Below are 27,783 nucleotides of genomic sequence, written 5' to 3'. Positions count from 1 at the left end.
ACTTTTGACTTGTCGTATTAACCTTAAGAATGACTGCATCCATCTTTGCAAGTGGCCTTAGTATTTAAAAACTTGCATTTGATTTTTTTTTTTTAACTTTGCACATTAAAATATAATACAATGTATAGCCTTTAACTAAAGTGCAGGAAAAAAGCTTTACTACTTCGTATAATGGTATTTTTGTCTTCCCTCTGCTTCAAAATTATTTGTGTATATTTTGCTCCATTCAATAATGAGACAGAGAAGGGAGCTGTTCACAAAAAACACACACTGGCCAAAAAAAAAGGTCTGCATTTTCACTAGGGGTGTTTGGGGAACATCTGCAGTTAACTAAACAATGCTACTGTGTCTATATATCATTCACCAAACAGTGCTGCCTTGTACCAAAGATTATGATTCACAGCTTCAGATGTTATGACGTAGCCTGGAAGTCCCATGGCTGCCCAAGGGCAGGAGTACATCAAGTACTATAAAAATAAAAAAAATATGGGGAGAGACAATTTCTATGAGATTATGAGAATAAATGCAGTATTACAAAGACACAGTCCTTTAGAAGTTTACTAGGTTATATTTTTGTAGTGTCTGACACTGGCTACTGTATATTAGGCATTCAAAAAATAACTTCATGAGTACATTAACTTAATGAAAGACACTTTTAATCCTAAAACTAGTATGATACCTCTCTAACCATGGAAAAGGTTTAAGTTTTTCATTTTTTCATGTGTACATGAGAAAATATTAAAGTAACCATCTCAGCCGAGACAAAAAACTAAGCACATAGAGACAACCAGTTATACATTTTGCAAACACTCAGGAACATTTACATCTTGCTTGACAGATTTGAAATAAAAATTCTCATGAAAAAATAACCCTGTGGCAGACATTTGTACTATTTTATTCCAAAAAGGAATAACTGGAAGGGTTAAAAAAACAAAATAAAAAAACAGCACATCACAGTTAGAAATATAAAAATTACAAAGTACATGAGGGTGGAAGAAATCATCATTTTGAATCAGATGCAATATGACCATAAATTCCACTCATTAAAATGATAAAATATACAGGTATAATTGCATTTGAAAAATGAACCACATACTTGTTATATTTTGACATGGTAGAATATAGAAAAATCATTTACACAGATATTTGTGCTATTTTTATAATTAATAATTTTATTTTACCAGTATGACCTTTTCTTTTAAAAGTCTAAATTTAGGATTACTTTTAATTTTCTTGTTAAAAAGTGAATTCAACTCTTCTTCAGTCTTGTGATTATGTTCGCCTGTCACAGCATAATACTGAGCTAGAACCTAGAAAAAAAATAAAGATAAGCGACAATGTGAGGCCTGTATTGTGCCTTATACAGTTTAAACAATACATCACTGATCAATCCTGCATATAATTGTCTACCTGTCATTTAAAGCCAGTTGTTTCAATAATTACTCCTCCATCGTAATACAGTTTTTTTGAAAAGTGATAAACTTATCCAGGATTTTAAGAGTTCTTGTGCAATATATATGCAGTATCACCTCATTTCAGAATGATCTTCATTGTCTTCAACAATGTCATGTATCATAAAGCAGTCCTGAAGTACCCTTGTATATACTTAACCTTAAAAAGACTGTAAGATAATGATAAGGAGCACAGTTTAAGAGATTAGCTCTTTATAATGGCCAAGAATAGTGTATTGTTCTTTGAACAGGTCTTTCGCCCTTATAAAATTATTATTTATAATTTAAGACACCACAAGATGGGTATGCTTAGAAACATATTCTTTCAATAATTTCACTACTCAATTTTTTAATTATTTACTGGTTAATATTTTAAATATTATTAATATATATAATATAACCTTATTTCATTATCAAATATTATTAATACAGCAGGACAAACAGGACTAATTTGATTCCTCTTTATTTTATTTGAAACCCAGTGCCAATAAAAGCGCTGAGTATTGGCACTGATGTCCTGCTTTGATTTGATTTTGATTCACAATGCCCCAATTCGATTTGATATCAATTTTACCATGACTGAATTAGTGTGCACTGATTAATTTGAAGTGCTGGCTTTTTAAGAGATTACTTAATCAGGCACAGAGAGCAGTAATTTAATGTGACAAATTTCAGTAATATATGAGGGTGTCTACATAGAGACTTTATAACATATGCATAAGCATGGAATGACATATAAGAAGAAATACCTGAAGGTAATGAGTTAACATCAGTATTTGGAAGAGGTAGAACAAAATATCACTGCTCTTTAAAAAATAAACTTTTTCAGCGCACTACACTGATTCAAAATCTATATACAGTAATCCCTCCTCGATCGCGGGGGTTGCGTTCCAGAACCCCCCGCGATAGGTGAAAATCCGCGAAGTAGAAACCATATGTTTGTATGATTATTTTTATATATTTTAAGCCCTTAGAAACTCTCCCACACTGTTTATAAATATTCTCCGCACAGTTATACAGTAAACCCTTGTTTATCGCGGTTAATCCGCTCCAGACAGATAAATGAATTTCCACGAAGTAGGATTCTTTATTTATAAATCTAATATTTTCGCAGTTAGCGCATAGAAAACCTGTTTACGACCATCTACATACGTTTTTTAACATTATAAGAGCCCTCTAGACATGAAATAACACCCTTTAGTCAAAAGTTTAAACTGTGCTCCATGACAAGACCGAGATGACAGTTCTTTCTCACAATTAAAAGAATGCAAACATATCTTCCTCTTCAAAATGCGCGTAAGGAGCGGAGAATGTCAGAGAGAGATGAAAAGTAAACAATGAAAAATCAATAGGGCTGTTGTGCTTTTTAAGTATGCAAGCACCACGATAAAGCAGCGGCAATGAAGGGATCAATGCGAAGGTAGCCTTTCAGCATTTTTTACAGGAGCGTTACTATCTTCTAAGCAAACAGCTTCTGTGCAAACACAGAGAAAGAGAGTAAAGTAAACAATGAAAAATCAATAGGGCTGTTGCGCTTTTAAGTATGCAAGCACCGCGATAAAGCAGCGGCAATGAAGGGATCAATGCGAAGGTAGCCTTTCAGCATTTTTTACAGGAGCGTCCGTATCTTCTAAGCAAACAGCCTCTGTGCAAAAAGCCCCTCTGCTCACATCTCCTCCGATAAGCGCAGAGAACGTCAGAGAGAGAGAGAGAGCACAAGATTAAAGCAAACAATCAAAAAATCAATAAGTGTGCTTTTGGACGCACCTCGATAAAGCGGCATTTCTTAGAGGAGCATCCGTATCCACTAGGCAAATAGCTTCTGTGCAAACAGCACCTCTGCTCACACCCCCTCCGTCAGGTGCAGAGAATGTCAGAGAGGGTGAGATAGAGGCAGAGACAAGCAAACAATCGAGCACCGCGCAGGAGGCATATCTTATAGCATTGAGGAGTTTTAGTTAATATGTAACACGTGCTCTGATTGGGTAGCTTCTAAGCCATCCGCCAATAGCGTCCCTTGTATGAAATCAACTGGGCAAACAAACTGAGGAAGCATGTACCATAAATTAAAAGACCCATTGTCCTCAGAAATCCGCGAATCAGCGAAAAATCCGCAATATACATTTACATATGCTTACATATAAAATCCGCGATAGAGCAAAACCGCGAAAGTCAAAGCGCGATACAGCAAGGGATCACTGTATATAATTCACTAAGGCAAGACAACCATGGAAAGCACGCCGGAATGGGCATGGATATGGATTCACTAAGCTGCCGACAAGTGAGACACCTATTGTGCACACAGGAAGGAGCCACGCCCACCAACTCCAAGACCATTGGATACGATGACAACTCGCAGGGCTACGGCCACCAACTCAGACGCGACGACACAGAAAAAATGGCGTCATTTATGTTCGTCTGACGTAAAGGCCACATGCAGTGCAGGTCAGGTTAACGTTGACCAGGTTGACTGTTCATAGAGGCATGTTTCTCGGGGAGGTGAATCGCCATATGCAGCGTGTGAAACGGTTTGCGAGGTGTATCCCATTGGATCCTTAAAACAATCCTTTACAACGGAGGTTAAAGCACAATGAAGTAAGCAGTCGTTAAAAACCGAGTCTTCGGTTACGACGCACGACCGCATGAACCATAGCAAACTGTTTTACACGCTACATACAGCAATTCGCATCCGTGACAAACATGCGTCTTCTTAGATGCTCCTGCAGGAACACGGAAGACGTGGTCCTGCCCACCAGCACTCCTTTTTCACCGGCCGGCATCCACCCTCGCTCTCTAGGCATTCACACAGTCTGCCCATTTGCCCAGACGCAAAAACTCACTGACAACCCAGTTAGTCCCTTTCATCTGGGGTAAGAGTCCACATGCACGTCTGAGCCACGCGGCGTTTGTTATGCCACGGGTTCACTATTGTGTTGTATTTTGATCTCTCCAGAGTTCCATCTTTTCATTCACTTACTGTTGTATTCTCACACCAAACCATTTTAGACATCCGTGTCTTTCCAGAAGTGTTTAGCATTCAATAAATAATTATGCATGAGATTGACCGTGTGTCTACCCAGCGCAGAGAGGCGTGGGTAAGCCGTTGAACCCCATTCGGGCTGCAAGACGTGGAATTCCCACTAAGTGTGACTCATACGCTCCCACTCATTACGTCACTACCCTTTGTGCACACCCTCCTCCTACCGTGGTCAGGTATCTTGGTGGATTATATATAGAAAAGCAGCCAAAACCGAGGGGTATCCCATGGGATCCTTAAAACATTCCTTTACAACTGAGGTTAAAACACAATGAAGTAAGCAGTTTTTAAAAACCGAGTTTTCGATTACGACGCACGGCCGCGTGCACCATAGCAAACTGTTTTACACACTACATACAGCAATTCGCATCCGCGACAAACATGCGTTTTCTTAGATGCTCCTGCACTTTGTACACACCCCCCTCCCACCTCGCTACTACTGTGGTCGGGTGTCTTGGTGGATTATACAGTATATAGAAAGGCAGCCAAAACCGCACAGAGCAATGAAAAGTCTAGAGTTCCATCTTTTCATTCACTTTCTGTTGTATCCTCAAACCCTCCCTTTTTAGACAACTGTGTCTTTCCAGAAGTGTTCAACCATCAATAAATAATTATGCAGCATTTGTTATGCCGCGGGTTCACTATTGTGCTGTATTTTGCTCTCTCCAGAGTTCCATCTTTTCGTTCGCTTACTGTTGTATTCTCACACCAACCCGTTTTAGACAACAGTGTCTTTCCAGAAGTGTTTAGCATTCAATAAATAATTATGCATGACATTGAGCGTGTGTAAGCCGTTGAACCCCATTCGGGCTGCAAACCGTGGAATTCCCACTAAGTGCTACGCATGCGCTCCCACTGGTTTATCCCAAACCTTTGTACACACCCCCTTCCCACCTCGCTACTACCGTGGTCGGGTGTCTTGGTGGATTATATATACAAAAGCAGCCAAAACCACACAGAGCAATGAAAAGTCTACGTCAGTCACAGGTACATCTGGACTGTGTAAAGATGACGACTCAAGTGACAAGTTGGAGGTGGGCACATGAGCGGGCAGTGCATACTGAACAAGAAATCAGCAGACTTCATGACGGACGGAGCTGAACGGACGTCCTTCTCCTCTCCTCCCGTTCCAGACTCCGCACCATGTACCCCCATCCCTCTGGCAGGAGAAGGTGCGAGGACGGTCCGCCAGTTTTCAGTCACGGACGATTGTGTGTTGGTTCGTTCCATGCATTGTTACAATGTTGCTTTTCTTGCCGATTTATTACATTACCGATTTTTCAAATGTTAATTTTCTCCCTGTGCATAAAAATCATTAAAAAACCGACCTGATTATGCGGCGTATGGTACGCCGCAGGTTGGCTAGTTCACCATAATTTAACTAACTCACGTAATGTCATGTCAGAATCCACACATACTATGGTGTGCACTTTGTTTTAATATAATGCAATGGCATCGACTTTATAAAACATTATCTAGCAAATATTATTATAAAATAATCAAATATTGCTTCTTAAATAATAAATGTTATTCAATAACCTATTTGTGTGTTATGAATCTCCATGTAGACACACTTCAACTAAACTGTAAGCCAAATTTATTACTCTATTGGACATTTAAAATAATCTTGAATTAGTCAAAATTAAAGACACAGCAAGAAGAGTTGTATCCTTCTACAATTCTACAAATTACATATATCTTCAGTTGCTCATTTATAGCAGTCGTATTAACAAGTCTCAAAAATGTGTCCTCACAGTCCTCAGACAAAAAAGAAGCATTTTAAAATGTGGATCTAGAGCTGATGCTTGTTGACAGTGGCACTGGATCAATGGAACATAAAAGAAAAAGAATTGGCTATTGTGACTAATAATGCCACTAATATGATCTGTGTGGTACAGCTTGTGGAGATATTCATTTGCTAGGCACATGCATAACCAGAAGTAACATTTATTTGGACTTGCCAATTCACAAACTTGTGATTGAGGCAGTCATGTGATGGAACAGCGCATTAGGAATGCTACAAAGATTTTTGGAACGAAAGACAGTCATCTCAGAACTTCTGTGTATAAGAAGTGAGGTTGCTTCTGGTGTGACTTGTATGCACCATCCTTGCACCAACATATCCACCACAGGTGTTGAGTTGTTTTTAATGTAGTGACAGCCAATTGCTAAGTAGGAATCTGATGCTCTGCATGTTCAGCTGTTACAAGTCAGGGCTACTCTCTCTGCTGACCTAAGAGATGTAGCAATGTTTTGCTTAAAATCTTCATAAAGCCTAGGTAAAATAACGTCACTCATTTTCTTGCTATTTGGTATAGCATACCGCAGTTGAACAACCTGTATCATTTGTGAAAAGGCCTCCTTTTCAACAATGTTGGAGGGTCTCATATCTTTAGAGATGAAAACTGCTATAGATTCCATTATTTTGTGGGCACAAAGTAAATTGAATGGAAGCTTGGGGCTATCCGCCGTCTCCTTTCTAGATTGCTCAGGCTCTACTTGTTTGGATGTTGACTTAGATTAAGTTTGTGGGTGACATCGGGATAAATGGTTTCTCAAATTTATTGTGTTACAACAGTACTTAACTTTTGAGTTGCACAGTTTACATATGGCTTTGCTTTTATTCAGTTGTTCTTTACTGATGCACTGTTTGAATGTGTACCAAGCCCACAAATCTGATTTACTGTAAGTGTCGAAGGCATGGATGAGATAGTAAAGGGCTTTTTCTGTAGAAAGCCTTAAAAGAGCATTAGCGACATCTACTGGTTCAGACATCAAAAACAAAGATAAGCAAAAATCTATATATGTTAATTGAGCAGGATAGAGATTCATGAGATCAATCTTGAGACTTTAAGAATTGATTTTGAATTGTTTAAATGAAAAAATAAAGATTAATCAGAAAATAAATATTTTTATCCAGGCCTAACCCTTAATATCTTTTCTTTTTTGTTGTATTTTTCAATGTGGATAATACTGTATTTAAGCACAAACATCCAAAATTGTAATATTTAGAGTTTCTAAAAGGCCAGAAAAGGCAGACTTATAAAGGATGAACCTTATGGTAATATTGCTCAATTAATAATTTCTGTTGGTTAATGATGTGGCAATGTCTCATTTATTTCACAACTACTGGTTTTGGAAAAATTGTAGCACCATATCCAACACAAAAATATATTGTTTCTAATTGCAAGTGTAGCAAATTTGATAATATGCATGTAATGAATATTTGCAACACTTACACAAGACATATGGCTTGGAAAAACACTATATATCAACCTTTATGTTATACAATTTATGAAACTCTTGAAAGCCTAAATAATGAGAAGCATTAAATGAAGATTTCTCAATAAATTTTTTGCAAAAACCACACTTTATCAATACTTTCTCCCACGTGTGCCGTAATATATCAAATAATTTTAGCATGTGTTTTACTATAACATGTACAATATCTAGCAGATTGTTACTGGTTATTCTGGATTGCGTACATCTTGAGTTTGCTGAATTATTAAAAAGAAGGCTTACCAAATAAAGACTGAATGACTGATATTTCAATACAGGTGATGATCCGGTAATGGTTAAATGAACAAAAATGTCAGTGTTGGGTACTAAATGTATTACGGTTCACGAGAATATTTCCCTTAATTTTGTTAGCAAGGTAAAAAAAATGTAACAACAGCTTGAAAGAAGTATAAATATCTGCATAACTAGACTGTTTTGCTAAAATCATTTAATAATTCATGAACAGAAAGATTAAGGTACTAATTTAGAACTAATATAATTGGCACTATTTAGCTTGTAAAACATACTATATGCAGCAAGTTGAACTGAAGATTACAATTATTCATGAAACTATTCATTATTAATGACAGAGTCAGATGAAACTGACTGAAAAATGAATTCTTCTAATCTAATATTTTACAACAAACAGTCGATAAGCTTACCTTCTTTTTAAGTTTTTTTAATGGTATTCCATCTTCAGGTGCACTTCTAAGAACTGCTTTAATTGTTCCTTTCCAATTGAATTTCCCTGAGTAAACAAAGAGATGTACATCATGTTATCTATACAATTATCTTGCTTGAGAGTAACATGAATTTATATTCTCTACTGCCACTCTAAAGTAGAAAATTGGATTGAGAAAAAAAAATTTATAGGTAGTTTACGTGTTCACTGTACTAAACAATACACATTATTTTTACGTCTTAGTGTTATGCAAAAAAAGCATTTAAATTGACTTTGGAACAGACTTCTCTGAAAAAGGGATTGACTGGAATTTGGTATCATTCATGAAAAGTTAACAACACTCACATTTACAATTACTATGAAACTGACATGTTACACCAAGAAAGACAAGCATTACATCATAGTAAATTTGCTATAATTTTATATAGCCTCACAAAGGCCACTAGAATGCTACCTTACATCACTATTTAGTACTTCAGTTATGTTTTGGATTTGAGTTTGGCATAGAGGAATGCAAACAGAATCCCCAAAGCACACTTTAACACAAAATTCAGACTAAGAACAATCTCACATAACAGTCTCAAACTCTAGTTAAAAATTTTACATAAAATGCCATAAAAATAAAAAATTTAACTTGTTTGCCATAATTAAAATTTGCTCTCGACATTAACAATACATTCTATCACAGAACTCATTATGAAGTACATCCAGCGCACGACTTTTTAGAAACGATTATTTGTGATCAAAGAATTGGACAAGGAAGAGTTCATGGGTGTGTGGATAACAGTGTTGAGTTGTCTGCTGAGGGAAGTTCAAAATCAATTCTAGCAACAGAGGAAGTAGACTGAACAGGGACTTTAATAAGTTTTGGGCAACTAAAATAATTACATCAAATAATTTAGACAGGTAGTGAGTAATTTCAGACATTTACTTTTAATTAAAACTCAGCTATATAATAAATATCATAAAATAATGCTGTGAAAAAATGTATATTTCAACAAATTATTAATTCAATATATATGCAAAGCTTTTTACACATTAGAACAAACTTGGAAGTCAATGCAATGCCCAACTGATTAATCAGACAGAAGGGAAACTGTACTTACATTGCCATCTTGTGTTTGGATAAAGTCAGTGCAAGTTAAAGGTAAAGTAAAAACTTTAAACAGTGAAACACACAGCAGGCCTTGACAGAACAATTCAGGCAAGCTTCAGTAATAATTGCCAAAAATCCATCTGTATACATAGTTTTGCAGCAGGTTGAAGAAAAAAGTATAGACTAGCCTAATTTAAATGTAACAAGAGTTTATTGACCTTGCATATTATTTTTATATTATATATACATATATGTAAATATATATAATAAACTTGCAAATTATTTTTATACACTACTCTATTTGATAGCCAAAAAATTATTGAAGTTTTTATATTATTACAGTGAATGAATGGCATACCCTTACAATATGTTGCATTCAGTCTACATTAATATTGTTATCTCAAATGCTTATACTCGTGGACAAGCCTGTGTTAAATCTCAAAATTTGTAAATCACTACATTGTTCACAATGTAATATTGTGAGAGCTCCAAGCAATCTAAAAATCACTACTGTTTTTGCTTAACATATAAATCCTGGAAACCTCTTATATTCCCAATGATAATCCCCTCAAACCTATACCTTAACAAGCTGAAGACAGTTGGAATAGACCCATTTGACAGATTTAGCATCAGACTTTATCATTTAGAAGCAGAGAGAAATAATTTGCTCCCACTGTAATCTTAAACAAAATACTACCCAATCTAGATGGTCCTACCAGAGTTACTGTGTTTGTAAAACATCATGGTTTAGTTCCCTGTTCAATATTGTGTATTTTTAAACCAATCTTCATCATACACTTAAGATTGGCAGTGCAATGCAAAGCAAATACTAATTAAAATTGGTGTTTTCCGTTGCCTAAAAAAAAAAAAAAAATCTTTTTCTCCTTGGAAAATAAAATACTTGCACCAAACGAATATAGTCTAATTACTGACTTTTAAAATAGACCACTGAAACCAACAGAATTAATTTCAATTAATGATCCTGTTGAAATCTGCTTTTATTCAACTGTTTGACACTCTAAAAATTGCTGCACCAGAGTTTGCGAAAACAATTTCCATAAATGAATCTCACCAGAAGAACCTAAAATTAATTAAAATAACACTGTCATATATTAAATAAATCCTTTAACCAACCCACTCATTCAAATACAAGGTCTCAATCTAGAACTTATTCTGGCAGCATCATGTACACAGAAACGAAAGTTGGCACTAGCCTATTACAGGTTACAGTCATTCATACATGGTCAATTTTTCATTCACACTAAAGTATCTTGGGATAAAAGAAAAGTTGGCACAAAATATAGTATTGCTTAACCTCCATTTATTAAGGGGCTATTAAGGGGTTGTAGTTTTTTGCTATAATAAAAATTAAGTTACTGGAGAAAGTTGTAAGACCTTGATTTATGGGAGTAAGACAGTGTTATTCTTTACACAGTATGGTGAGCCACACGTCTTTACCACTACAGCGTATTCAAAACTATGTGCCTCAATTCTCTTCTGCATTTATTTGGATACAGAGAAAGAAGGAAAAATGTTCCTTGTCTAATAATAATGAGAATGATATCTTGTTTTTTATTTATATCGACATTTTCCCATGCTCAATATGTGTAAAGACGAGCAGGCAAAGCGCAGCTCTTAGTGGCTAACCTTTTAAATGTGAAAACAGACATATTGTACAAGCTTATTGTTCATATACCCTAGCTTGGAGGAAGCACTCCTAACCTAGTTATCCAAGTGAAGAATTACTTTAAAGAGTATTTCCAATTTCCACTAAGCATGAATCTCCATTAGGACTCTTTGCTAGGGGTAAGCCATTAAATGGTAACACTGCCTATCAGGCTTTTTTTTAAACCATCACCAAACAATACACTTTCATGTTACCATTAGAAGTGTCAGAAAGTCTAGCATAAGTTAATCAAAAACAAATCTTACCTTGGATTGGTTTACACAGATATATTACTTGCACTTCCTAGGCTCTATTAGTGTAGAAATGTGTTCTTTAAGTTTAGTTATACAGTACATTAAATGAAATACTAAAATTACTACTGATTTTCAGTGTCATTCTATTATAGTTAAAAAAAATCAACATTTCTCAGTCTAAATATAAAATATAGATCACTATGCTCATACAGTTTCAAACTTGAGGCACACATTGGTTGTGCCATGACACAGCCCTGTGGGACTGGCTCGATTCATTGTTTGAGGTTACGGCTCTGGGCGCAGCTTCCCATGTATCTGTGCAATTGTTTTGCATTTTTCCCCCCGTCAAGAAAAAATAAACACCTTATAGATAGTAATATATCTTTCGACTATTATTATTTTTTAATGGGGTGTCATTTTTCTCATGTCTGACTTTTCTTTAATTCAGTCTGTATTTTACACACTTTAATAACAATGACCAGGATACACCAAATATAAAAATTAAACAACTAAATTAAAAAAATGCAAAATTAATATCTAGTTACCTTTATTTTCATTTTCAAATTCCACATCTTCAGGTTCTGTTTTCAGCTGTTTAACTTTTGTATTTTCTGTTCAAAAGAACAGAATGTTTATGTCAGTATTATACAAAGTACTTGATAAGGAGATGCTAATAACAACAGATTATGTTATCAATAGTTTGATAAATTAAAAAAACTATAATGAATTATATTTGTAGTACAAGTAATTTAGTACACCATGTTTTCCAGAAACATTAACTGTTTCAAATTTCTGTAAAAGGCAATTAAGAAAAAATGGATGCAGGTAAAGAACTACAACTAAATTTTAGCAAATTATGTGACAGAATAATGTAATTTTTCATCAAGGAATTTTTTGTCCAATTGATGTTACACAACTAATACAAACATTTAATATTTTACTGTCATTAACTTAAGAAGAAGCTGTTCAGTATATACAGTAATTACAACTACAACAAACCTAATTTTGGAAACATAACATCTTCTTTGATTACTCATAATCATAAATTAACCCAGACATAATGGGGGCTGGATAATCTACAATCCCCACAAAACTGGAAGAAGGAGAACAGGGAATGTTATGTTAAAGTCTTCATTTCCCATGACACCATTATTTTACTTAATTTAGCACAACTGGGAAAACTCAATTACATAAAAGAAACATCTAATAGCCTGTAGGAATTTTAGCACTGTAGTTAGCTGATAATGTATATATTCTTTATATATGTTACTTTCCAAAGGATTTAAAAGAATTTTGGATAACTGATCTCTGTAAAAAAAAAATGTCCAAGAAACTGAGTTTAGCAAGATGGATATTGATATTTTCCTATACAGCATAAATATGGAATTTTATAAATATGTAGTTAATGAGTCTTGCTTCATACCCAAACACAAATATATTGTATATCAAAATATTTATAAACCAAAAAAGATTGATTCAATAAATTTAAATGATCAAAAAATTACGCAACATTTTAACTTATGTGATAATCTCATACAAGCACTTATTAAAAAGAACTTAGCATCATAATTAAATAAATGAAATATCAAAAGTATTCCAATTGTGTTTGAGAACAAGAATATTAACATAAAAGTTCATTAGTAACTAACTAATTGAACTTCACACCTCTTACTGAAATAAAGGTCAGCATCTCAAATTTATTTTGCATCATAATAAATTTTATACTATGACAAAAAAAATCTAAGAATATCACTTGCAAAGGGCAGATACTGGAAATTCAAAGAAATGTCAAAGAACACTGATTCCACTATCACTTGCCATACAATACCAAAATTGAACAAAGACAGAATGGTTTAACAATATTTTACATCATTAATAGAAAAGGAAACTGGGTTTAATTTTCATAGCAAACATCATGCTTAAACCCACAAAGTTATCACTGACACTCAAGATTTGAATGATGTTATTGTACGTTCCCTTACAAATATTAAACTAATCTACATTTTGAAATATTATGCAAAAAATGGCCCCTGGGCAGTATCTCTCTCAATGGAAGTTCTGCTTGAGCCAAAAGGAGTCATTTCAATTTAACACTTTGTCTACTGGGTTTAATTGTGAACCAGATATCACATCAAGGCAAGTACGCAAATTAATGACCTAGATAATACACTATAAGCAGACTTTTACTCATTGTTTCACATTTCCAAGAGTTAGAATTAAAGTTATAATTCCTTAGTGACACAATTGAAACGGTAGGTATTTATTAATTTTAACACATTCACATTATATTAGTAACATTTAAGTATGCACATACCAACTGAAAATTAAAAAAAAGATTGTATCTCATCCTAAAATATACAGCTGCTAAATTTATTAATATATTTCATCCAGAACAATACTGATTAAATGTTTTTAATAATTTTGTTACTCATTTGATTCAGTGATATGTTTGTGTGCATTATATGATTTGATTCTTGACATTCATTTCTTCAATGTACAGCTTTTACTGTCTGCTTTCATCCCACACCTAAAAGGTATGCATATTATGTTAATTGGTAACACTAAGCTGGACCCGTATAAGTTTGTGCATTGCTATGGAGTAGTGACATGTCTAGGGTTTTGGTTCTTTCTTGCCTTAGAAAGAATGCTAATAGGTCATGATCCAGTTGTTGAAGTCCAGAACACAATTAAGCATGTTCAATTAAGAGTTTATGGATGTTCTTCCTCTTTGGCTGGATTTATTTTGTTTGTAATTAAATTGTAATGTATATGATAATATGAATGTCTTACTCAGGTACAATAAAATTCATCTTGATGTACAGTAGACAAACTTAGGTTTGCGGTTCTCAGAATATTAAATAAAAGTGAAGTTGTTCTGATTATTTAGATGTCTTAAGACTTTGGCCCTTAACTCGGAATTTAGTGGAAAGGTCAGGAGTAGATAAAAAGGAAAATATTTTTCAGATATGTCTTGATTAATTGAAGAGAAAAATCAAAATTTGATCATACCACTTATCCCTCTTACCTTCAGAACACTCAAGCTTGCGCTTCCTTCTTTTTCCATTGCTAAATGAACTTTCATGCTCATTTTCATTTACCACATCGATTTCTTCAAAGTCTTCTGTTGCATGCTGCTTTTTCTTTTTTTTCAGTTCTCCATTTTCTCTTTTAGAAATATCTTCTCCTTCTGACTGGCTGTCTGAATCTTCAATCTTGTCTTTTTTGGTAGACTTTCTGTCTTCATTTCCCTTTTTATTGTCCAACTTCAAATGTTTTTTTTCTTTCTTGCTTTTATTTTTTCTCTCTTCTTTTCTTTCCCTCTTAGACTTTTTCTTTTCATCTGAAGCAGCTACATTATCTTTAATCAAAGTTTCATTTTGATTAAGACTTTCTTGAGGTAGAGATGGATTATCCTCCTTGCTGTTTGGTACCTATTAAAGAAAAAAAAAAGGAAAAAACTATTGTAGATAATATGAGAACAGTTAACAGAAGAATTGTGAATAAATTGCACAATATATTCTGCATTTGCAAATAAGCGCTAATTTAGTTATAAGATTGTTGTATAATTTAAATATATTTTTATTATTATATATTTAGAAGTATTCAACATTTATAAATAAATCCGAGTACATCAGCAAAAAATAATCTATTGCTTTTTAACATAAGAAAACAGCTCAGCATAATCTTATGTTTTAAATACAAAACACAACTTAAATGATGGTGATTATAGTAGTGGATAGGTGTGAAAGAATTTAGAGACTTTCATGGGATACTTGTAATATCTACTTCATTTTTATCTTTTCACAGTATGGTATTTAATTGAAATTATAGAGTGCCTACATATTTTGTCATATGAACTTTTTTGAAAATGTTATACTGCACCCTTGAATATAATCTGACTGGTATATCCTTGTGCATGTGCAAAAAAAAAAAAAATGGCATTACTTACACTACAAGCTGAAAATATTTCCCACACTTGGTCATGCAAAGCTGTATTGTGAATCCTTAAACTGTTCTTCATCCAGTTCTTAAGAAAAAATATAGTTTAGGTATTAAATATATGCACTTGTAACATACATCACCCAAATATTTATATTGTCCAGTAAGAATTATATTTACTTGAAACTTAGCTTTTTTTCTTGGAACATTGTCATAGGAACTAATTTGTTTCAGTATTTCAGCAACTTTTGGGTTAACACCAGGCTTATTCATAGCTTCATGTATTTTCTGTAGAGGAAAAAAATACATAAAAATATATATATAATATATAAATTTAAAGGAAATAATCTTGTATGCTTTCATCATACATCACTGTGCAGAAGCAATTAAAAAGGCAAAAAGGTTACATTATAAAAACTGCTGAATATAAATCGTGGAATGTTATGCTTAGACTAACAATGTACTAGCGTGAGCATATTTGGAGTACTGTGTGCAGTTCTGGTAACCAGGCTACAAAACAGATGTAGCAGCACTTGAAGCTGTGCAGAGGAAAGCAACCAGGTATGTCCCAGGACCTGAGGACACATGGTACTTTGACTAATTCTAAGAATTAAACCAGTTTAGTCTTCAGCAAAGAGACTACATGGGGCCTAATCCAGGTCTTCAAAATCCTCAAAGACATTAATAAAGAAGACCCAGCTTTCAGCTTAAGAGTGAATCATGAACTCAAAGAATGCCAGTGGAAATTAAGGGGAAGTGCACTGAAGACTGAAGCCGGGAAGCACTTCTTTATGCAAAAAGTTGTGGGAATATGAAGTATATAAATTTGTTGAGACAGACTTAGCTATTAGTTAAACAAATTCACTTGATTGACTGAAAGGTTTCCTCTCATTTATCACATTGGTGCTCAAAGAAAATTTCAACCAAAGGTCATGCATGAAATTCACAATGTGTAATATCAACTCCAACTTGAAAAAAGATGACCAATTTAAGAATCACTGGAGTCTGCCCACATGGTACACATTTTGTGAGTGCAAAAAAAGTCTTCCTTTTCAGAAACTCAAGGAGGAGACTATGTTAGTGGCTGTCAACATTTACATTATTTTCCTGATAGTTTAAATACTATCCAAGATCGTCAAATGCTAGCATTTACAGTGGCATTCAAAAATTTGTGCACCCTTGCTTAAACGATGTGTTACCGTGAATAGTTAAGTTAGCAGAAAATTAACCAAAAGGCATAAAGATGACATATTTCTTTTTAGTATTTTACCTCTGTATAGTAGGAAAGAGTCTATTTCTGCTTTCTGAAGATTGGCATGAGGGAGAACTATGTGCAAAGCTGCCTTGTTAAAAACTAAACTGCTTTATTTTAACTAAAAATAACTTTTCTGATTTTGTAATTGGTCAATGAAGTACTGTTTCTTAAGGGAGATAACCTTAGTGCCCGATTTTTATTACGGAAGGAATACAGTTTCTGCCAAACTAGACTTCATTCTACTTTTTTGGTGTGAGGGTCTTGGCTTCACCTGTTCAGTTGTTCTCTTTGTAAATTTATTATAAAATGAAAAAATACATTTGAGACTTTGGTTTCTTTGCTTGTCTGTACGTTTTATTCTTGTTGCCAAAAATCAAACAAACAATACTGTATTGAGTTTCTGAGTGTTGTCTATTCATTCAATGTGCCCTAGGGTAGTTAAGGTCATAAAGTATAAAAAAAAAAATATTCACACCCTGTCTTATTACATACAATAATTAGAGGATTGGGGTGACATACCTGCCATATTTAAGAAAGGCCTTAAGGTGGTTGTGTCTATATACACACGCAAGACAGGGTTTCCATTAGGAAGACTAATAAAATGTTAATCTAGGACTCTACAAAAAAGAAATACATAAAGAACACATATGCAAACACACACACACACACACACATACATCTCCATTATCCAACCCGCTATATCCTAACTACAGGGTCACAGGGTTCTGCTGGAGCCAATCCCAGCCAACACAGGGCGCAAGGCAGGAAACAAACCCCGGGCGGGGTGCACACACACACACACGTATATATATATATATATATATATATATATATATATATATATATACACACACACACACACACAGTGGAGGAAATAATTATTTGACCCCTCACTGATTTTGTAAGTTTGTCCAATGACAAAGAAATGAAAAGTCTCAGAACAGTATCATTTCAATGGTAGGTTTATTTCAACAGTGGCAGATTGCACATCAAAAGGAAAATCGAAAAAATAACTTTAAATAAAAGATAGAAATTGATTTGCATTTCATTGAGGGAAATAAGTTTTTGAACCCTCTAACAAAAAGACTTAATACTTAGTGGAAAAACCCTTGTTTGCAAGCACAGAGGTCAAACGTTTCTTGTAATTGATGACCAAGTTTGCACATTTTAGGAGGAATGTTGGTCCACTCCTCTTTGCAGATCATCTCTAAATCCCTAAGGTTTCGAGGCTGTCTCTGTGCTACTCTGAGCTTGAGCTCCCTCCATAGGTTTTCTATTGGATTAAGGTCCGAAACTGACTACGCCACTCCATGACCTTAATGTGCTTCTTCTTGAGCCACTCCTTTGTTGCCTTTGCTGTATGTTTTGGGTCATTGTCGTGCTGGAACACCCATCCACGACCCATTTTCAGTTTCCTGGCAGAGGGAAGGAGATTGTCGCTCAGGATTTCACGATACATGGCTCCGTCCATTTTCCCGTTAATGCGATTAAGTTGTCCTGTGCCCTTAGCAGAAAAACACCCCAAAGCAAAATGTTTCCACCCCCATGCTTGACGGTGGGGACGGTGTTTTGGGGGTCATAGGCAGCATTTTTCTTCCTCCAAACACAGCGAGTTGAGTTAATGCCAAAGAGCTCTATTTTGGTCTCATCAGACCACAGCACCTTCTCCCAGTCACTCTCTGAATCATTCAGGTGTTCATTGGCAAACTTCAGACGGGCCTGCACATGTGCCTTCTTGAGCAGGGGACCTTGCGAGCCCTGCAGGATTTTAATCCATTGCGTGTAATGTGTTTCCAATGGTTTTCTTGGTGACTGTGGTCCCTGCTAATTTGAGGTCATTAACTAACTCCTCCCGTGTAGTTCTAGGATTCTTTTTCACCTTTCTCAGAACCATTGACACCCCACGAGGTGAGATCTTGCGTGGAGCCCCAGAGCGAGGTCGATTGATGGTCATTTTGTGCTCCTTCCATTTTGAACAATCGCACCAACAGTTGTCACCTTCTCTCCCAGCTTCTTGCTAATGGTTTTGTAGCCCATTCCAGCCTTGTGCAGGTCTACAATTTTGTCTCTGACATCCTTGGACAGCTCTTTGGTCTTTCCCATGTTGTAGAGTGTGGAGTCTGCTTGATTGATTGATTCTGTGGACAGGTGTCTTTTATACAGGTGACTAGTTAAGACAGGTGTCCTTAATGAGGGTGACTAATTGAGTAGAAGTGTCTAACCACTCTGTGGGAGCCAGAACTCTTAATGGTTGGTAGGGGTTCAAAAACTTATTTCCCTCAATGAAATGCAAATCAATTTCTATCTTTTATTTAAAGTTATTTTTTCGATTTTCCTTTTGATGTGCAATCTGCCACTGTTGAAATAAACCTACCATTGAAATGATACTGTTCTGAGACTTTTCATTTCTTTGTCATTAGACAAACTTACAAAATCAGTGAGGGGTCAAATAATTATTTCCTCCACATATATACACACACACACACACACATACATACACACACACACTATATATATTTATTTATTTACACACACATACTAGGGGGCATTTCCCCCTGCTCGCTTCACAAGCCCACCCTCTCTCCCCACCCCAGGGAGCGCCAAACACCAGCCACTTTGCACCTCTGCCGCTGGCATTGTGAAGGGGGTGGCTGAAAGCACACTTTGGAGATGCGGACGGATCACCTGCTTGCTTACTGCTCACTGCTCCTCCTGCCATTCTGCATTTTCTGCTTCTTGCGCTGCACATCGATCATTTCAAAGCCTGTACAGCAGCTGTCCTCGCTTCACTCGCTTACTCCCCCAAGCCAACCTCCGGAGTGCACTAGGCCAGGGGTCCTCAATCACGGTCCTGGAGAGCCGCAGTGGCTGCAGGTTTTAGCTCCAACCCAGTTGCTTAATAAAAAGCACTTATTGCTAAAGTAACACTTCTGCTTCACTTTAGTGATTTTGAGCCCTTATTGCTTAATTTTGTCTTAAACAGCTATTTTAATTGGTCCTTATTATCAATAACATGCAAATGACAAGAGAGAGCAGCATTGCTCCATTTAGCTTATTTAAATTTACACCTGTGTGTGTATTTATCTGCACTATTGGGTTTAATTAAATACTTGGAAGAAAAATGAAGAGAAAAAAGTGAAGGACTGAGAATTACTCATCCATTTTAGCCTTCAAATCATTTGCATGATAGAAAGGGAAAGAAAATCTAGGATATGAGAATGACCTGACATAGCAGAGTTAATTTAATTTCATAGCTTGTTAGTGCTTTATTGGCAAGAATTGCTTTCTAATTAAGCAACCAGGTCAGAACAAAAACCTGCAGCCACTGCGGCTCTCCAGGACTGGGATTGAGGACCCCTGCACTAGGCGCCTGCCACTTCACGTCTCTGCTGCTCACGTTGTGAAGGGGTGGTGGGGGTGAACGCACGCTAAGGAGATGCGGACGAATCAGCTGCTGGCTTTCTCAAGCTGCTCCTGGGCTGCATGCTCTGCTTGTTGGGCTGCGTGTCGATCATTTAAAAGCCTGTACAGCAGCTGTCGTTTGGTCTCACTGCTTTGTCATGTGGGACGTTGACGTGTCTCTCGCGGGACATCCGGGCTGATTATTACTTTCCTTATTTTCTGAATTTACACATAGATTATTGTTCTCTTGTGCATCCTTTTTGGGCTTCTTTTCTCTCTAAAGCTTTTGTGTCTCTTTTGGACACGCTGCTCTTTCTTCTTCACTTAGTCGTTCATGTACCATCTAGAACGTATAACATTTTTAAGAGCTGGGAGCACATGAAGTGTGTCTGCCAAAAGCATTCCAACAACTGCAAGGTTAGATGTCTTGTGATGAACTTGTTTTAAATTGTTTGTAAGTAGGGTGTGACGTGCAAAAGTCACTGTCTCACGGGTCTTGCTTCCTAAGGTTGTAATGTCTAGTCTCACATGACGTCAAAGTGTCTCTCCGAGATAAACACGTCTCGACCCAAGATATTTTTATACAATAGATGTGTGTGTATGTATATGCACTGCTCATCACTTGTCCAATACAGTCCCCACAGTGAAGCATGGTGGTGGCAGCAACATGCTGTGGGGGTGTTTTTCAGCTGCAGGGACAGGACGACTAGTTGCAATCGAGGGAAAGATGAATGCGGCCAAGTACAGGGATATCCTGGACAAAAACCTTCTCCAGAGTGCTAAGGACCTCAGACTGGGCCAAAGGTTTACCTTCCAACAAGACAATGACCATAAGCACACAGCTAAAATAACGAATGAGTGGTTTTACAACAACTCTGTGACTGTTCTTGAATGGCCCAGCCAGGGCCCTGACTTAAACCCAATTGAGCATCTCTGGAGAGACCTAAAAATGGCTGTCCACCAACGTTTACCATCCAATCTGACAGAACTGGAGAGGATCTGCAAGGAGGAATGGCAGAGGATCCTCAAATCCAGGTGTGAAAAACTTGTTGCATCTTTCCCAAGAAGACTCATGGCTGTATTAGCTCAAAAGGGTGCTACTAAATATTGAGCAAAGGGTCTGAATACTTAGGACCATGTGATATTTCAGTTTTTCTTTTTTAATAAATCTGCAACAATTTCAAAAATTCTTTTTTTTTGTCTGTCAATATGGGATGCTGTGTGTACATTAATGAGGAAAAAAATGAATTTAAATGATTTTAGCAAATGGCTGCAATATAACAAAGAGTGAAGGGGGTCTGAATACTTTCTATACCCACTGTGTATGTATTTATAAATAAATAAATAAAAAAAACAAGATGTTGTAAAATACAGAGGCTACTGATTTTACTTCACTTGTAGCACTTTATGCTGTTATGGTTATCACATTACACAAAAGTCACTGGAAAAAGATTGAAAAAAAAAAAATGAAAGGTGAAATCCTAGTTCAGCAAAACTAAATTTAACAAAAAAAGCTCAAGATGTACAGTCATGTGAAAACATTAGGACACCCTTTGAAAGCATGTGGTTTTTTGTAACATTTTTAATAAATGGTTATTTCATCTCCGTTTCAACAATACAGAGAGATTAAAGTAATCCAACTAAACAAAGAAAACTGAAGAAAAGTCTTTTCAAGATCTTCTGTAAATGTCATTCTACAAAAATGCCTATTCTAACTGAGGAAAAAGATAGGACACCCTTGCCCCTAATAGCGAGTGTTACCTCCTTTGGCTGAAATAACTGCAGTGAGACGGTTCTTGTAGCCATCTACCAGTCTTCGACATCGGTCTGAGGAAATTTTACCCCACTCCTCAATGCAGAACTTTTTCAGCTGTGAGATGTTTGAGGGGTTTCTTGCACGTACAGCCCTTTTCAAGTCACCCCACAGCATCTCAATGGGATTCAAATCTGGACTTTGACTTGGCCATTCCAGGACTCTCCATTTCTTCTTTTCAGCCAATCTTTGGTTGATTTACTAGTATGTTTTGGGTCATTGTCATGTTGCATGGTCCAGTTCCGCTTCAGCTTTAATTTTCTAACTGATGGTCTCACATGTTCTTCAAGCACCTTCTGATACACAGTAGAATTCATCGTGGATTCTATGATGGTGAGCTGACCAGGTCCTGCTGCAGCAAAGCAGCCCCAAACCATGACACTTCCACCTCCATGCTTCACAGTTGGTATGAGGTTCTTTTCTTGGAATGCTGTGTTTGGTTTACGCCAAACATGTCCTCTGCTGTTGTGTCCAAATAATTCAATTTTGGACTCATCTGTCCAAAGAACATTATTCCAGAAGTCCTGGTCTTTGTCAACTTTATCTCTGGCAAATGTCAGTCTGGCCTCGATGTTTCTCTTGGAAAGCAAAGGTTTCCTCCTTGCACACCTCCCATGCAAGTTAAACTTGTACAGTCTCTTTCTGATTGTAGAGGCATGTACTTCTACATCAACAGTAGCCAGAGCCTGCTGTAGTTCTCGAGATGACACTTTAGGGTTTTTGGAGACCTCTTTTAGCATCTTGCGGTCTGCTCTTGGGGTGAACTTGCTGGGGCGACCAGTCCTGGGCATGTTGGCAGTTGTTTTGAAAGCCCTCCACTTGTAGACTATCTTCCGGACAGTGGAATGGCTGATTTCAAAATCTTTTGAGATCTTTTTAAATCCCTTCCCAGACTCATAGGCTGCTACAATCTTTTTTCTGAAGTCCTCTGACAGCTCTTTTGTTCTCACCATGGTGCTCACTCTCACTTCAACAGTCAGGAGCACACCAAACTAAATGTCTGAGGTTTAAATAGGGCAAGCCTCATTCAACATGCAGAGTAACGATCTACTAATTATGTGCACCTGGTGTGATATACCTGTGTGAGATCTGAGCCAATTTAAGAGGGAATACATGTGAGGGTGTCCTATCTTTTTCCTCAGTTAGAATAGGCATTTTTGTAGAATGACATTTACAGAAGATCTTGAAAAGACTTTTCTTCAGTTTTCTTTGTTTAGTTGGATTACTTTAATCTCTCTGTATTGTTGAAACGGAGATGAAATAACCATTTATTAAAAATGTTACAAAAAACCACATGCTTTCAAAGGGTGTCCTAATGTTTTCACATGACTGCATAGTTTAGAAAGGAGGACAATGAAGGATTATATAAAGGTATTTAATTTCTTAAAGGTTATCTCATGAATAATTCCTAATTAAATTAAAAGGAAGCTAAAATTCAACCGAATTACCTGAATCCACTGCTGCTGTTTCACATCACCTTTGCTAGATTTTGCTTCATAGCCCTTGCCACCATATTTCTCATTCTCACTCATGCATTTAAGATGATTTAAATAATCATTACCCCTGTCAAAAAAATGAGGTATGCATTAAATAACTATTTCTAAACATTTTGCCCAAGTATGCATAGTGATATTTATAGAAACAATAAATTACTCTCAAACATATTAAACTGCTAAAAACCATTATCTAAGCACAAAAGGTACATTTAAATTCTTTTATACACTAGTACTGCAGTATGGTAAATTCATCCTACTGATAATGCACCTAACCAGGTTATAAAGGTGTTAACTCTGGTAATCTTTATAATGAAAATTTGGTTTCTGAAAGAATAATATAGTAATATTTCTTGGTCTTAAAATACTCCTAATTTCTAACATTTTTTATGTTTAATTGGCTGCATGATTTTCAGAAAAAGACAAAATTGCTAATGGGTAAACTGGTTTGAAACAATAATTAATAGTTGAAGTTTTCATTAGGATCAATAAGAGGAATGGTCACATAAACAAAACAGTACATCTGTACTTGCAGATTTCAGATAAACAGAGATGCACCGAGAATGTTAAACACAGCTCAGATCCAAGTAATGACAGTATGTATGATTTCCACATATAAAGGTGTAAATTTGAAGACAGGAGTATGCATAACTGCTTGAACACTAGATCATGACAGACTTATGTTAGTGGTAGCCTATTCTCATTTGGTACTTATACTCTGCTACATAGTTGGTTATTCTAGATGTCAATAGTATGTTACTTAAATGAATACAACTTATTTTGTACTATATGCCATGTAATATTTTAGTAAAATTTACATTTTTTATAAAATGCCTAATGTTTCATTGTACATAATTCAGCAGGTTTTGCTTTTATCAATTACAAAAAAAGAAACAGCATATTTACAACATGAACACATTTTGCTAATTCCAAACATAATTGGCTTAACCTGCTATTAAACGCATATCATTGAACTTCATATCTGACCCACATAAGCACTGAATGAAATTGCAAGTGGGTTATACTTCATTATGGCAGAAATAACTTCCTTCTTCATAATAAGTAAAAAAAAGAGTTTATGTGTTCAGTTTCATAGTATATTCAATTATTTCTTGCTAGAGTAGATCAGGGTGGGAGATCACCGATATAATTGCTTTCACACTGCTTTGAAACTGGAAAATATTGAAATACCCCACTTTTTTAAGGATATTTTTATATTAATGTGTCAAGCATTGAAGATGATATTTATTGTGGAAAAAATATTTGTTATTGTATTCTATTTAAAACTTGGAAGGAATTATGGAGTATTTAGACTGTAAATTTAAAATGTTATGCATCAGTATGACCAGCAAACAGTCAATAGTGCAAGTGTCCTTAAGCAGCTCTGACAAAAAGAATAGGTAGGATAGACGTCGGCGTCCTATATACTTACCAAAAATCTTTGCCACAGTCAATGCATGACAAACATTCACATTTCCTGCAGATGTTCAGATGCTTTTCAACTTGTGCTTTCTTTAATGATTCTCCACAAGCATTACAAGTGAAGAAAACCATTTTATAAACAATGTTGTTTAATTTTAAAACTGCGTGAAGATAAAATTCAACTTGCAAAAGCCTTCAAGAAAAAAGAAACATCTAATGAGTAATGTGCACATACAGTTACATTATGTTGTAATCTACACCAGTAGTAGTAGTAGTATGCCAAATAAGGACGCAGATTTCAATGGCACGACATTCCATTACTGAACATACATACGTTCATTCATATAGAACTAGTATACCAATTCCACACAACACGCAAGTAACTCAGAGTGCACAGGAAAATCGGCAATAAATTATCAGATGCCTCAGATTAACAACCTTTCAATCTTAGATAATCAAAAATAAACCAAGAAATAACCAAAAACCCAGCTATTAGTGCTTTCCATACGAGGCTAGCAAGACCTACACAGAATAACTAACTTGAGTCTCATGCGTTACCTTTAAAAGACGCTTCTCCCCTTCTTGTGTACCACGCGTATGTCAAGTACACGTAATTTTAACCAACAAAAATATATTATTTAGTAGACAAACGTGTATTACAAACTATCCAGATTAATTCTGAGAACACTGCCAACGCTTTGGCGATCTGCCTAATTCGTTTCACCGTAGTCTGGTAAAGCCCAACTTTCCACACCCCTAAATAAACTAGAATTTCTCTGCCATCAGTTAAAACTTCAGTAATATACAAATGAATGTTACCTTCCAACGCTTGGCACCAAGAAGGTCCATTCATACGTGTTACTGACAGGAAGCGTTACACTATTTACATTCCCCGACGAAACAAAGTACTAGTCTTTCAGTTCCGGGACTTGATGGTTTTTTTCTTAAGTTGGGGATTGCGCATGGAAACGGTAGCATACTGAGGAATCAGTTCGATTAGTTAAGTACGCTTGACAGCATCTTCGGGAATGTGGTAAATATGTTCTTGCCATACTATATGAAAGAGAAAAAGGTCTTTAAAAATCACAGTTGAATTACAATCAATTATATCAGAACTACAGGAGTAGTTTAATGTATATGACAGATCCATGTTAATTTAATACAGAATTCAAAGCAATTGTTTTAAAAAATAGTATATAATAAAAGTTGAAAAAAAAAACGTGACATGAAACGTGACTTCAGTGCCAATGCCTTACCTTAGTATCTTATTTTGTAAAACGATCTTTCCCTTTGAGTGGTTTAAGTGGATAAAATGTCACGTTACACACTGGTTAAGCTGCAACCCTTTAATGGTTGATCTGTTTCTTTTGACTGACTGCTGATTAATTCAGAGTTGATCCGCGTTTAAAGGTTGTGTAATCCGTCCAAACATAAATCCTATTTACAAAATACAGTGTAATGAACATAACAGTAAGAATATGTGCTCTGTTCAGTTTTATTCTCCCCTTTGTCACAACCTCCAGTGGGTCAAGAGTGCATTCCATAACTGGTCCTGGCCTAAGCCTTTATTCTACTTTTTGATTTGGTGGGCCTCTCTTGAAAGGATGTTACTAGCCCAGAACACCACAATGTAGAAAATCACATTGACCATCACAGTGTTGCAGAATGTGAAGGATGTCATTACTCACACAGAAAAACAACATTACTAAACAAAAAAGAGCCTGCTCTGCCCTTTTATACAGTATATAGTTCCTTTGTGTTATGAGACCAATCCAACCTGTCATTGATGTGGACCCTCAAGTACTGGTACAAGTGGACCACTTCTGCATCCATCCTGTAAATAGTGAAAAGGTATGGAGGCTGTTTGGTGTGGTGAAAATCAATAACCATTTCCTTAACTTTGTTGATATTAAGTTGCAGACAATCCCATCTGCACCAAGAAACACCTAACTTTTATACTCTGCCCTATTCCTCCTTTATCAATACACCCCATAAGTGTAGAATCATCTGAGAATTTCTGCAAGTGACATGACCTGGTGTTATATTTATAGTCTGAGATGTACAAAGGAAAGTGAAAAGGAGACAGGACTGTTCCTCGTGGTGATCCAATGTTGCTCACATCACAGGTCTAACTCTGGACACACTGGAAACTGTTGTGGAAAAGGGAACAGTGGCAATTATTTTTCTCCTGCTGGATGCATCTAAATTTTCCCTTGGGATTGATAATGTTTAGCTAGTCTATTCTAATCAAAGAAACAGTCCACAAGCCCCTCAAGTTGTGGTGTAACTGAAATGTTGTCCATTATCTAGGACATCCATTTGCATATCTCTGAGTTTACCCTTCAACAGGGATAGCTGGATGGTACTGAAGGCTCTAAGGAAATTAAAATAAAAATACCCAGTTCTCACTGTGCTGTTGGCTTTATCCAGGTGAGAGTAAGCTTGTGGAGCAGATGAATGATTGCGTCCTCCACTCCAATCTTTGTCCATTAAGCAAACCGTCCAAGTGGTCTCTCACAAGAGTCCAGCCTCTCAAAGGTCCTCATTATGTGTAACGTAAGTGCCACTGGTCTATAATAATTAGGCATCTGCCTTGTTTGGAACTGGAATAATTCACAGCAGTGACACTTTTTGCAGCCTTAATGGCGGATTTAACAGGTGTCAGAGGACATCACAAAGTTGGATGGCACAGGCTTTTAGAACTCAAGGGTTTACTACATCTGGTTTCACTGTTTTTCCAGTATGCAGCTTCCCCATCTGTCTCCTCACTATGGATATCCACTTAGATGTTTAACTGTTGACTTGGAAAGCTAAAACTAACCTAACATGCATGTCTATGAGACTTGAGAGAAAAACCGCACTGACACAAGGGGAGAACATCTGAACTCGACACCGACCGTTTAGATTCAAATCCACCTTCTTCGATCTGTCAGGTACACTGATTGACGACCTCTTCGCCAGACCACACTTTGGTGTTTTCATAGTATTTTAGAA

The 27,783-nt window shown here is 36.1% G+C and overlaps 1 protein-coding gene across 4 annotated transcripts; it reads right to left on the bottom strand.

The window, feature by feature from the left end:
• Positions 1-27,783, bottom strand: lyar (Ly1 antibody reactive homolog (mouse)). Of its 4 annotated transcripts, none has more exons than XM_039751482.1 (10): positions 27,687-27,781; positions 25,609-25,842; positions 24,800-24,982; positions 23,323-23,437; positions 15,585-15,692; positions 15,415-15,492; positions 14,491-14,896; positions 12,011-12,076; positions 8,430-8,515; positions 1-1,310 (listed from the first exon to the last, which is right to left on the bottom strand). In XM_039751482.1, exons 3-10 carry the CDS (start codon positions 24,919-24,921, stop codon positions 1,173-1,175), a joined length of 1,119 nt encoding a protein of 372 aa, XP_039607416.1. In that variant the 5' UTR covers positions 24,922-24,982; positions 25,609-25,842; positions 27,687-27,781; the 3' UTR covers positions 1-1,172. The 4 variants fall into 4 exon arrangements, with proteins under 4 accessions (XP_039607416.1, XP_039607415.1, XP_039607418.1 ...); XM_039751481.1 differs by lacking the exon at positions 27,687-27,781 and adding an exon at positions 26,046-26,197; XM_039751484.1 differs by lacking the exon at positions 25,609-25,842 and having other exon boundaries at positions 27,687-27,783.

This window comes from Polypterus senegalus, chromosome 4 (assembly GCF_016835505.1).
Source record: "Polypterus senegalus isolate Bchr_013 chromosome 4, ASM1683550v1, whole genome shotgun sequence".
NCBI classification, from domain to species: Eukaryota; Metazoa; Chordata; class Cladistia; order Polypteriformes; family Polypteridae; genus Polypterus; species Polypterus senegalus.
This window is presented reverse-complemented; position numbering and strand designations above follow the sequence as displayed.